The 13,671-nt window shown below is 40.9% G+C and overlaps 1 protein-coding gene and 1 pseudogene across 8 annotated transcripts in view; both read left to right on the plus strand.

The window, feature by feature from the left end:
• Positions 1-3,281, plus strand: part of ZSCAN31 (zinc finger and SCAN domain containing 31) — a 28,386-nt gene extending 25,105 nt beyond the window's left edge. For all 8 annotated transcript variants that reach the window (XM_074038635.1, XM_074038636.1, XM_074038638.1 and 5 more), the window contains 2 exons: positions 141-291; positions 818-3,281. In XM_074038635.1, coding sequence (XP_073894736.1) covers positions 141-291; positions 818-1,506 — 840 coding nt within the window. In that variant the 3' untranslated portion in view covers positions 1,507-3,281. The remainder of the gene's footprint in view (positions 1-140; positions 292-817) is intronic.
• Positions 3,282-8,385: 5,104 nt separating this feature from the next.
• LOC141410148 (small integral membrane protein 15-like) lies at positions 8,386-8,633 on the plus strand (annotated as a pseudogene).
• The last annotated feature ends 5,038 nt before the right edge of the window (positions 8,634-13,671 follow it).

The following is a 13,671-nucleotide window of genomic DNA, read 5'->3' on the forward strand; positions in this document are numbered from 1 at the left end:
GGAATTAAACTCTGGTCCTTCCACTGTGACATCTCTCTAGAAAATGTTTCATATAGTTCCATGTGATATCTTTCATTTTATATTAGCTTGGACTCCTATAATCCCCCTCTTATGAACCAAATGTGCCTACCTGCCTTCAGGCTCTAGACCATGAACATGGACATTCTGAAGTGCTCTCGGAGGAGGTGGAACATCTGAAGGTCAAGCAGGAACCAACAGACATCCAGCTTCAGCCTATGGTGACACAGCTCAAATATGATTCTTTTCGCCTCCACCAATTTCGAGAACAAGGTAAGGATTTTGACAGGTCCTTTCAGGAGATCTCTGGTGGGTCTATATAGGGCAATAGTTAAGACTGTGGACTCGGGGGCTAAATTGCTTGGGTTGGAATTTAAATGCTGCATTTAATAACTCTGTGACAATGGACAAGTCAGGTAACCTCCTGGTGTCTTCAGTTTATGCATATTTTAAGTGGACATAATCATAGCACGTCAGTCACAGAGTCATTTGAGATTTAATAAATTAACATACATAAAACACTTAGAACAGTGCCTGCCTTGTAATGAATATAATATAGTACCTGCTTATGTGCATCCTCTCTGGGAGCCTCTGGGTGCTCCCTCCAGCCATTTCAGCAGTGCTGATGACCTTACTCTACTAGCTTAAACATCCCTGTTTAACCCAATCCCCTCCTTAACTGGCAGTTCTTCATTCCTAGAACATGTCTGTTTGATATGGATCTTTCTATTTCCATCCTATGATTGTGTTCTTTCATAAAGGAAAGAGATTACATTGTTTGGTCCACTTATTATTCCAGATGGTGAAAGTATACCTGAGAACCAGGAGTTGGTATCAAAGCAAGAAATCTTAAAAGAAATGGAACATTTGCGGGATAGCAGACTCCAAAGAGACGTATCTTTGGATTCTAAGTACAGAGAAACTTGTAAACAAGACAGCAGGGCAGAAAAGCAGCAGGGACATTCCACTGCAGAGAGACGCCACAGGTGCAATGAATGTGGGAAAAGCTTCACTAAGAGTTCAGTACTCATTGAGCACCAGAGAATCCACACTGGGGAGAAGCCATATGAATGTGAAGAATGTGGGAAGGCCTTCAGCCGGAGGTCAAGCTTGAATGAACATCGGCGGAGCCACACTGGAGAGAAACCCTATCAGTGTAAGGAGTGTGGGAAAGCCTTCAGTGCCAGCAATGGCCTCACTAGACACAGAAGAATCCACACAGGGGAAAAACCATATGAATGCAAAGTGTGTGGAAAGGCTTTCCTTCTCAGCTCATGCCTTGTTCAGCATCAGAGGATACACACTGGAGAGAAGCGCTATCAGTGTCGTGAGTGTGGCAAAGCCTTCATTCAGAATGCAGGGCTTTTCCAGCATCTCCGAGTCCACACTGGTGAGAAACCCTATCAGTGCAGTCAGTGCAGTAAACTCTTTAGTAAGCGGACCCTTCTTAAGAAACATCAGAAAATCCACACTGGAGAGAGAACATGAGTGTGATGAGTTTGGAAAAGCCTTCAGTCATCATTGCAATCTTATTAGGCATTTTAGAATCTGTACTGTTCCAGCAGAACTAGACTAATTCTGTGGACCCTCAGACCCCTAAATGGGGCCATCTTGGAAAGTAAGATTTTCAAGTGGCTTATTCTGTTCATATAAAACTTATTTTGCATTGCAGTGAACCACTTGTCTACAAACCAGGTGTTGGTGCCTCCTGTGTGGATGACTGTGATTGTAGGGGGTTGCTGGGTGGCCTTCTTATTTCCTATCCTTTGGTCCATTTCTAATGATTTCCTTTAAAGGGACCAAATCTTATATGGAAATAAATTGTTATGGAGGGGCTGTTTTTGAGCAATACTGAGCATTGAATAATTCTAAAAGACCAGTATCTATGTATACTTTTTTAAAAAAGATTGGCTAAGATCAAAGGATATTCAGAGGTGCATCTTTTTCTGTAAGAGTGACGTTTTAAACAAACATAAGGTTTTTGGGAATAAGAATTGTCCACATTCCCACAGGAAATCATTGCTATGGTCTCCCCTAGGAATGTGATAGATAGCTTCTTTAAGCAGCATTATCCATGGTATAAAACCTGTAGTTTTAATGGTTTAGAAATCTATGTCTCGGCCAGGTGATTACAGGCGGTGGCTCACGCCTGTAATCCCACCACTTTGGGAGGCCAAGGCCGGCGGATCACGAGGTCAGGAGATCGAGACCATCCTGGCTAACATGGTGAAACCACGTCTGTACTAAACACACACACACACACACACACACACACACACACACACACACAATTAGCCAGGCGTGGTGGCGGGTGCCTGTAATCCCAGCTACTCCAGAGGCTGAGGCAGGAGAATGGCGTGAACCCGGGAGGCGGAGCTTGCAGTGAACCAAGATCGCGCCACTGCACTCCAGCGTGGGCGACAGAGCGAGACTCCATCTCAAAAAAAAATAGAAATCTATGTCTCATTTCATATCTAACTCATGTTTTTGATATGAATCATCCATATATATATGTTGATATCATGTTAATGAGTTTGATATGAATCATCAACGTAGTACGTAGCATATACATATCAACATAACTATGTTGATGATTCATATCAAATTCTCAATGCTGGTCATTACTGTATTTAAGTTTTCCATTTTTGTTACAAATAATAAGATGATACTTTAAAATCTCTATTCTTCACAAGGTACCTCTTTAATTCATAGCCTTTTATGTCCGCATTATTCTTTTTTGGGGGTTGGTCAGCAACTTTGAGTGCCATTGCAGGCAGCATCATTGAAGTAGTTTTATAAAGAAAAGAAGTCTGATATCTTGGGCAGCTTGCTGCTTACTAGGGAGACCAGCATGCTCAGACATTTATTGTTAGGGTTAAATGTATGCTCTGGCACCAAGTTCAAATCTTTCCTCCCCATTTGTGAGCTGTGGGACTTTAGGCAACTTATCTAAATGCTCCTATGCTATAGTCTCCCCATCTGTAAAACAGAGGATGACATCAGTACCTTCCTCATAGGGTACATAAGATTAAATAAATACAAACTTGTACTTAAAATGTAGCTCTCAATAAATGTACATTATGATTTACATAAGAAATAATACCATTTAACAAATATAGGTAGAATTTTAAGTATCATGTTAAAATTAGGATATGAAATGCCTCTGCTGACATTGTTACTCTTTTCTCCATAGTCAAAACCTAAATCAGAATATTTCAAAAGAGAGGAAATAAAAGTTGAGCTTAAAACTGTTCTGCCCTAAACCTTTGTCTTTGAAGTTTATTTTTAAAGTGTTAAAGAATACATATATATGTGTATTTTTTTTCCTCATGGTTTAGGAAACATAAATGATTCTTTAAAAGTCACTTACTATTTTATTTGTCAATAGAACAATTAGCAATTAGCTGAATTCAGATTTTCTGGAATAGTGTTTATGAAATTGTATAATACCTACAAATCACTTGAGATCTTGTTAAAATGCAGATTCCTAATTCAAAAGGTCAGAAGGGGGCCCAGGAACCTACCTTTTAAATGAGCAATGCACTCCTAGGTGCCTCAGATGCTGCTGGTTCATGGAGTGCACTTTGAGTATCAAGGTCCCAGACTACCCTGAGGATTAGTATGGTCCTTTTAATATGCTAGAGGCATCAAGCAAATAATAGCTTCTTTTCCATCCTTCCACTTGCAACCTCTACATCAGTAGGTAGTCCCTAAACCTGTGCTCCCCTCACTGACCTACTGCCTGTCCCACCCTAAGAGGACTGAGATGCCTGTGAAGTGCAATGGGCAAGTGAGTTGAGCTGAGTTTGTAGAGCAAGGCAGCGTCCTCTGCTCTGGAATAGGCAAATAGAGCTAAATGTTTATCCAGGCAATCTAAACAGGACCCATAAATGTTTACTTTAGGAAAAAGCTACTTCTACAGAGCTTCTGCTCCTCTTGCATGAGCTCGCAGGGCGAAAGGAAAGGGGCTGTTTGTTGCATGTTTACCAGCACCATGCAGACCTGCCAGTCCACACCCCCAGTCCTCTCTTGGGCTCTCTGAACTGCCTGGGCCAAAGCAACAAGGTCCCAGCTGAGGTTTCCTCATATATGGTGCTATGGCATGCCACACTTACCTTCAACACTGAAGCCTGGCGTGGTCCTTCTGTGACTCCAACCCCAGTGCTCAGACAGTCCCTTTCTCTCTCATCTACTCAGAAAAGCAAAGTAAAGCTCACAGAGGAAAAAGCCACAAAATGGAAGACAAAAGGGTGAAGGAGGAACATTTAGGGAATGAGGGACATCCCAAATGAGTAAGAGAAGAGGAGGGGAGAGATAGGGATGTAAAAAGGGCCCAAATGGGCATGCCTGTAGTAAAGAGAAAATTGAAGGGAGAATTTGGGAATGTTTGGGTTTTGTTTGTTTGTTTTTTCTTGTTGTTGTTGTTGTTTTCCAGATTCTCTTTCACTGATCTGGTCCAAAGTGTTGTAGTAGTTGATGCCACTACTTCCTGCATTTGGCCTCATTAACAGTAACAAGAAGGATTTTCAGTGCCCCTATAATTAGAGGAGCACCAAGAGACCTAAAGAAGGGAGGCTCAGACTGTGGATGGGGGCACTCTGTCAATCAGCAAACATCCATGGGGCACTTGTTAGGCCAGTGGGTACCACTGTAGGAACTTGGGATACATCAGCAGAGCCGACAAAGGTTCCTGCCCTCACAAAGTTTACATTCTAGCAGGAGAGAAAAATAATAGACAATAATCATAGTAACTATGTAGTATATTAGAAGGTGATAAAGTACTTTTGAAACAGAAGAAAGTGGAGCAGTGTAAGGAGTAAGATTTCATTATATGGTGCAGGTGGGGTCAGGGATGCTTCATTGAGGAGGAGACATTTAAACTAAGATGAAGAGGTGAAGTGGGGGTCAGCTCGATGCTATCTAGAAGAAGGATGTTCCAGGAAGAGCTGAGCTGGTGCAAAGGCTAAGGTATGGAATAAAAATAGTTTTCCCACTGAGGTTGTCAACAGATTCTCACAATCAACCTAGAAGAGGAAGGCACAGGTGTTTGCCATACGTGTTTATTGTGTAAACTGAGCACAGTGAAGTAAAAGTGATTGCTCAATGTCACATGCCTGTGAGGTGGCAAAGGTCTGCGTTGAAGACTGAATGATTCCCCATCTAGTGTTCTTTTGTTGGAATTTTGTTTTCCAATCTGGGTAATTATTATGCTTTTTTTCCTTTTGTAGAAGCCAAACGTGATGCCACATAAACAGGTATTGAGTAATTATTTTGAATGAGTAGCTGTGCCCTGAAAGCACTGGAGGGAGGGGGTGCGGGGGATAACCTGTTGGTATACAAGAGGAAGAAACGAATAGAATTCTGGTAGGTCAGGTGCGTTAATGCAGGTCAGGTGTGAGAGGCTGGACAGTGATTGGGAAAGTGCAGCGTCATGGGAAGGAAGGGCTGGGAAAGTGAAGACACAGTTAAGTTTGCTGCTTGGTAGCATAGCATAGCTGTAGTTTGTTACTATCTAGCTGTGTGACTGTGCACAAGTTACTTCACCTCTCTGTGCTCTTGTGGAAAGACATGAAGGTTAGGTGGGTGAGGAGAGAAATCTCAGGAGGTAAAGCAATACAGGTAAAGCATGTAAATCCATTTGTGGGGCAAGTGGTGTATGGGGTGGGGTGGGATCTGGAGTGGTTAGGAATTGGAAAAGAACGAAACAGAAGGTCCCAGGATGTTTGGGGAGTAAGGAAAAGAGTCTCCCACTTGCCTCTTTGCCCTAGATGGGCTCAAAGTGAGGAAGTTAATGACATGAAATATTCTCCAAGCCACCTAAGGAGGCAGCAGAAGGTGGGTCAGTGGTGCAGGACTTGCCCAGGTGTCAAGGTGCCCAAGGGCTTTGGAAGAGTCTCTGTTAAAGATTGGCTCAGCTCAGGGTGAGTCCGTGGTGAGTGGGGTTATGAGTCCTAGGGTGAGTGGGGTGATGCAGGGTGGGGATGCACACTGGGCTCCAGGCTAAAGCCCAGGAGTGACTGGAGGTGTATGGTGCAAGGGGTGCCAAGAACTGTGGTTGGATAAATGCCAGCATTTTAGGAATAAAAATATAATAATGATAATAGATACTTCTGAAATACTGTATGCCTGGCACTGTTCTAGTTGCTTGACATGTATTAATTCATTTAATCCCCAAACATGATCTAAATATGTAGTCAACTCCATTTTAAAGATGGGGAAACTGAGGCACAAGGAGGTTAAGTCACTCACCCAAGGTCACACAGCTTGTAGGCAGCCGAGGCATGAGGCACCCTGCTATATAGGTAATGTTTCTTGTAATATATTAAAAGTTTATTTTAATACATTAAAAGAAACTTTTTCTTACCATCTATGTGGTTACCAAGTTGTACAGTTCATGTAGAAAAAGGCAGGATAAATACTTGTTTCCCTTTACTTATGTGTTTTCAAAATACTTGGCTCTCTAGCATTCTCCAATGGTGACCAATGTTTTTTTTTTTTTTTAAGAATAATTACAGACTCAGGGATATAAACATACTTGAAGTGTTTCAACTCTTTGCTGTCATTATCATTACTGGGGCTCAAATTTTCCCATCTTCAAGTGGGAAGGTCTTCAACTTGGCACCTGAGTACTTCTGACTCAAGACCCTTGCTTTATGATATGACAAGATGTTTCAGTCTCATGCCATACATTTCTTGCCTCCGATCTGGATTCAGCCATTTCTCCCAGGAATCTTGATTTCTTTATGAGGATATGGAATTTCAAGATGACAAATTGAATGCTAGCAAAGGCTCCCTGCTTAGCTGGTTATTGTTTCCAAGCCTTTTCAATAGCAAGACCTAGGAGATATATATCTATGTATGCCTGTTTGTTTTTCTTTCTAATTCAGAGTTACAGAGTTTTTACTTCTCTTTACATTTGTATCTCCTCTTGTATTATTATCATCTATTGCTGTATAATGAATTAACTCAAAACTTAGTAGTTTAAAACAATGCACATGATCCTTTCCATGGGTCAGAAATCCAGGTATGGCTCAGCAGGGTCCTAAGCTTCAGAGGCTCTGAAGACTGAAATCAAGGTGTTGGCCAGAGTTGGCATCTCATCTGAAGGCTTAACTGGGGAGAGATCAGCTCTAAGTTCACATGATTGTTGTCAGAAATCAACAAACCCTTTGAGGGTTTGTGGACTGAGGGCCTCAGTTACATGCTGGCTGTTGGCAATAGGAAATCCTCAGTTCCTTGTCATATAGGCTTCTTTAACGTGACAACTTGATTAATCAAAATCCCCAAGGGAGAGCATCTGCTAGCAAGACAGAAGTCACTGTTTTCTTTGTAACCTAATCACAGAAATAACATCCTTTCAACATTTTGTTTTCTATTAATTAGAAGCAAGTTATTTAAAAGGAGGGTGTTGGGGGTGATGGAGGAGAGGCTGGTGGCTGCTGCTGCCATGGTTTTCTCCTGGTGCCCAGCAGAAATGGTGGCTGAGCAAGGTGTGGCAGGGCCGACCCAGGATCCCCCAGGACCCTCCTCTCTGTGCAATAAGGGGGCCGCTCTTGCCAAGGCCAAGGGGAAGGGGTGAACGTGGCCCCCATGGGTCTGCAGCCCTGATAGGAATTTAAACTGTCTCTCCAATGTGTATGATAGAAAAAAGACAGACTACTAAGGGTCATCTGAAATTGTGATTGAGTCACTCATAATACCAGGACAAAGTTAGAGATCACTACTCAAGCATAAGCCCTGGTTTCCTCCTCCCTCCCTCCCTCCCTCCCTCCCTCCCTTCCTTTCCTTCCCTTCCTTCCCTTCCTTCCCTCCCTTCCTTCCTTCCTTTCCTTCCCTTCCTTCCCTCCCTTCCTTCCTTCCTTCCTTCCTTCCTTCCTTCCTTCCTTCCTTCCTTCCTTCCTTCCTTCTCCTTTCCTCTCCTTTCCTTTCCTCTCCTCTCCTCTCCCCTCCCCTCCCCTCCCCTCCCCTCCCCTCCCCTCCCCTCCCCTCCTTCCTTCCTTCCTTCCTTCCTTCCTTCCTTCCTTCCTTCCTTCCTTTCTTCTTTTCTTTTTTTTTTTTTGTCTTTTGAGGGAGTCTTGCTTTGTTGCCCAGGCCAGAGTGTGGTGCCGCGATCTCTGCTCACTGTAACCTCTGCCTCCCAGGTTCAAGCAATTCTCCTGCCTCAGCCTCCCGAGTAGCTGGGATTACAGGCATGTGCCACCACGCCTTGTTAATGTTTGTATTTTTAGTAGAGACAGGGTTTCGCCATGTTGGCCAGGCTGGTATTGAACTCCTGACCTCAGGTGATCCACCCACCTTGGCCTCCCAAAGTGCTGGGATTACTGGTGTGAACCACCGCGCCTGGCCCCCAGTTTTCATAAGACTGCTATGAAGATGTTTGATATAAAGGCTTGGGCTGAGTTGTGGAATGGGCTGCAAAGGACCCATATGGCTTCCTTACAACTGTTATTTTGGCCCTTACTCCACTGTTCCTAGCAAGTGTTATACTGTCTTGGAAATTGGCCAAGATGATTGAGGCCAGGGGGAAGGAGCAAAAGAAGAAACAAAACATCAAGAAAACATGCAAAAGCGAAACGACTGAAAAAGGATTGAAGGACTGAACAGGCTCTGCAACCAGAGGAAATCCTTTGGAAAATTATGCAGCTTTGGAAGGACCCCCTAAGGTTTCTTCTTTGGATTTCTTGACGTTATTACTTAGTAAATGAAATTTGACCAAATGGAAGAATGAGGTCCATTCTGACCTCAATACTGTAGTAACTTTTAGGTTTGGGTGTAGGAGTTTATAGGTTTCTATTGACAGTTATTGTAAATTAGCATTTAGCATTTATTATGGTACAAATTCTTTATAACTGACATAGTCATTTCCCACTTAGTAATTTATGTACCGAATGAAAACATCAGTTTATGTACTGAAATTAAAACATCCTATGGGCAAAAATGACTTTATATTATGAACTCTATTCAAATGAACTCTATTTAAAATGGGGTCCTGTTCCCCACAGAAATACAAACTACCATCAGAGAATACTATAAACACCTCTACGCAAATAAACTAGAATATCTAGAAGAAATGGATAATTTCCTGGACACTTACACTCTCCCAAGACTAAACCAGGAAGAAGTTGAACCCCTGAATAGATCAATAGCAGGCTCTGAAATTGAGGCAATAATTAATAGCCTATTAACCAAAAAAAGTCCAGGACCAGATGGATTCACAGCTGAATTCTACCAGAGGTACAAGGAGGAGCTGGTACCATTCCTTCTGAAACTATTCCAATCAATAGAAAAAGAGGGAATCCTCCCTAACTCATTTTATGAGGCCAACATCATCCTGATACCAAAGCCTGGCAGAGACACAACAAAAAAAGAGAATTTTAGACCAATATCCCTGATGAACATTGATGCAAAAATCCTCAATAAAATACTGGCAAACCGAATCCAGCAGCACATCAAAAAGCTTATCCACCATGATCAAGTGGGCTTCATCCCTGGGATGCAAGGCTGGTTCAACATACACAAATCAATAAACGTAATCCAGCATATAAACAGAACCAAAGACAAAAACCACATGATTATCTCAATAGATGCAGAAAAGGCCTTTGACAAAATTCAACAGCCCTTCATGCTAAAAACTCTCAATAAATTTGGTATTGATGGAATGTATCTCAAAATAATAAGAGCTATTTATGACAAACCCACAGCCAATATCATATTGAATGGGCAAAAACTGGAAGCATTCCCTTTGAAAAGTGGCACAAGACAGGGATGCCCTCACTCACCACTCCTATTCAACATAGTGTTGGAAGTTCTGGCTAGGGCAATCAGGCAAGAGAAAGAAATAAAGGCAATTCAGTTAGGAAAAGAAGAAGTCAAATTGTCCCTGTTTGCAGATGACATGACTGTATATTTAGAAAACCCCATCATCTCAGCCCAAAATCTCCTTAAGCTGATAAGCAACTTCAGCAAAGTCTCAGGATACAAAATTAATGTGCAAAAATCACAAGCATTCTTATACACCAGTAACAGGCAAACAGAGAGCCAAATCATGAATGAACTTCCATTCACAATTGCTTCAAAGAGAATAACATACCTACGAATCCAACTTACAAGGGATGTAAAGGACCTCTTCAAGGAGAACTACAAACCACTGCTCAGTGAAATTAAAGAGGACACAAACAAATGGAAGAACATACCATGCTCATGGATAGGAAGAATCAATATTGTGAAAATGGCCATACTGCCCAAGGTAATTTATAGATTCAATGCCATCCCCATCAAGCTACCAATGACTTTCTTCACAGAATTGGAAAAAACTGCTTTAAAGTTCATATGGAACCGAAAAAGAGCTCGCATTGCCAAGACAATCCTAAGTCAAAAGAACAAAGCTGGAGGCATCACGCTACCTGACTTCAAACTATACTACAAGGCTACAGTAACCAAAACAGCATGGTACTGGTACCAAAACAGAGATATAGACCAATGGAACAGAACAGAGTCCTCAGAAACAATACCACACATCTACAGCCATCTGATCTTTGACAAACCTGAGAAAAACAAGAAATGTAGAAAGGATTCCCTATTTAATAAATGGTGCTGGGAAAATTGGCTAGCCATAAGTAGAAAGCTGAAACTGGATCCTTTCCTTACTCCTTATACAAAAATTAATTCAAGATGGATTAGAGACTTAAATGTTAGACCTAATACCATAAAAACCCTAGAAGAAAACCTAGGTAATACCATTCAGGACATAGGCATGGGCAAGGACTTCATGTCTAAAACACCAAAAGCAACGGCAACAAAAGCCAAAATTGACAAATGGGATCTAATTAAACTAAAGAGCTTCTGCATAGCAAAAGAAACTACCATCAGAGTGAACAGGCAACCTACAGAATGGGAGAAAATTTTTGCAATCTACTTATCTGACAAAGGGCTAATATCCAGAACCTACAAAGAACTCAAACAAATTTACAAGAAAAAAACAACCCCATCAAAGAGTGGGCAAAGGATTTGAACAGACATTTCTCAAAAGAAAACATGCATACAGTCTACAGACACATGAAAAAATGCTCGTCATCACTGGCCATCAGAGAAATGCAAATCAAACCCACAATGAGATACCATCTCACACCAGTTAGAATGGCAATCATTAAAAAGTCAGGAAACAACAGGTGCTGGAGAGGATGTGGAGAAATAGGAACACTTTTACACTGTTGGTGGGATTGTAAACTAGTTCAACCATTATGGAAAACAGTATGGCGATTCCTCAAGGATCTAGAACTAGAAGTACCATATGACCCAGCCATCCCATTACTGGGTATATACCCAAAGGATTATAAATCATGCTGCTATAAAGACACATGCACATGTATGTTCATTGTGGCACTATTCACAATAGCAAAGACTTGGAATCAACCCAAATGTCCATCAGTGACAGACTGGAGTAAGAAAATGTGGCACATATACACCATGGAATACTATGCAGCCATAAAAAAGGATGAGTTTGTGTCCTTTGTAGAGACATGGATGCAGCTGGAAACCATCATTCTCAGCAAACTATTGCAAGATCAGAAAACCAAACACTGCATGTTCTCACTCATAGGTGGGAACTGAACAATGAGATCACTTGGACTCGGGAAGGGGAACATCACACACCGGGGCCTATTAGGGGGAGGGGGGAGGGATTGCATTGGGAGTTATACCTGATGTAAATGACGAGTTGATGGGTGCTGATGAGTTGATGGGTGCAGCACACCAACAGGGCACAAGTATACATATGTAACAAACCTGCACGTTATGCACATGTACCCTAGAACTGAAAGTATAATAATAATTAAAACAAAGGAAAAAAAATGGGGTCCTGTTTTGGACAAAGGAAGTTAAGAATGTAAAAGTCAGAACTATCCTGTCTGAGGTGAAAAATGTGCTTTGTCTTAAAAGAGCTATAAGGTATTAATTATGTCTTTTATTATCATTGCTTCTTAGAAACATTTCTGGCTTTCTCAAAATAATATTAATCAACAAGGACTTCTATTTGCTGCATTTTTCTTACTTTAGCCTTTGAAACAACTGGTAATTATCAAGACATTTTGCTTTTTTTTTTTTTGAGACAGAGTCTCGCTCTGTCACCAGGCCAGAGTGCAGCGGCGCGATCTCAGCTCACTGCAACCTCTGTCTCCCGGGTTCCAGCGATTCTCCTGCCTCAGCCTCTCGAGTAGCTGTGACTACAGGGCCACCATGCCCAGCTAACTTTTGTATTTTTAGTAGAGACAGGGTTTCACCATGTTGGCCAGGATGGTCTCGATCTCTTGACCTTGTGATCTGCCTCCCTCATCCTCCCAAAGTGCTGGGATTATAGTCGTGAGCCACCGCACCCGGCCACATTTTTTGAAATGTTATTTTATAAAGAATCCTCTTACCTTGACTATGTAGAATACCACCTATTGGATAGAACACTTTTTGTACTTTCAAACACTGCCATTTTCTTAGAGATGGCCTGTTGAGAGGAGTAATACTATGGTTTAGAGTTTGCAGTAAAAATGCTGAACATGGTAGTACCTTGGAACCAGTTTATTCTTGTGCTAAGCAGAACTGTAAAATAGTTTAAATGTCTTATCAAGTAATTTGCTGATTACATAGACACCACTTTTTTTATTCCATTTTTGTTTTAACTCATGTGGTAGTGATATTTAATACTTTCTGATCAAACAGGTTCAAAGTGAAACTTTAAATTTCAAATTTCTTTTAAAGAACTCTTAATGAGTAACAGTGAAGTCATACTTCATAAGTGGTAAAGAAAGGTACAAAATTTGGAAACATTTTGTTGGGCATAGCAGTAATTGGGTGAAAGAGGATAAATTATCTCAAAATGAGAATATACTGTAATTGGAAGTAAGGAGCTAAAGGATATTTCTTTCAGTTAAGTAGTATAACTGGGATGTTTTATTATTAAACATGGCTTTTATAACTGCATGGTCCAGTAATTTTATTCACTGTTAGTATTTAATTCACTGTCAGCTTATTAGTGTTTTCTATACCCCAATAATGAATTTTAACTTACAAAAATTGTCCAGCAGCTACAGTTTAAAAACGAAACTAGAAATCATCAAATAAATTTGATGATTTTTTACAAAGAGGTCCTGGGTTTTTTTTTTTCTTTTTTTTTGGAGGGACTAACATTTTAAGTTACATTATGTTATGCAGGTTAGAATTTCAATTACAGCTAAGCAAACTTGTAAATCTTTAGGACTATGTTCCTCAAATTTGAGAACCTAACAACCACTGAGAATGTTTATGGACCAGTTTGAATAACACTTAATGCTATTATTTTAGATTATCAGTCTCCACGTGGTGCCAGTGTGAGCAACGCATTGTAACTGAAGGCACTGAAATAGTTCAGTATTTAGTTAAGATACGTCTAAAATACGTTTGGTTTTCTGCAATCAAGCTGTTCATGGAAAGAATTTATGTACATATGTTTTACTTATGGTCATATTTTAGAGCAAAAGTATTGAAGCAAAGGATATAGTCATAATTCTCAGTTATCAAAGTTATGGTTTCATCAGTTCTGTTGTAACAACGCAAAGGTATTGAACTAAAAGTCTGTTTTTCTATAATTTCTGGTATAGTCAACACATGCCTATTTTGTATTTCTTT

This window comes from Macaca fascicularis, chromosome 4 (genome assembly GCF_037993035.2).
Source record: "Macaca fascicularis isolate 582-1 chromosome 4, T2T-MFA8v1.1".
Classification (NCBI taxonomy): Eukaryota; Metazoa; Chordata; class Mammalia; order Primates; family Cercopithecidae; genus Macaca; species Macaca fascicularis.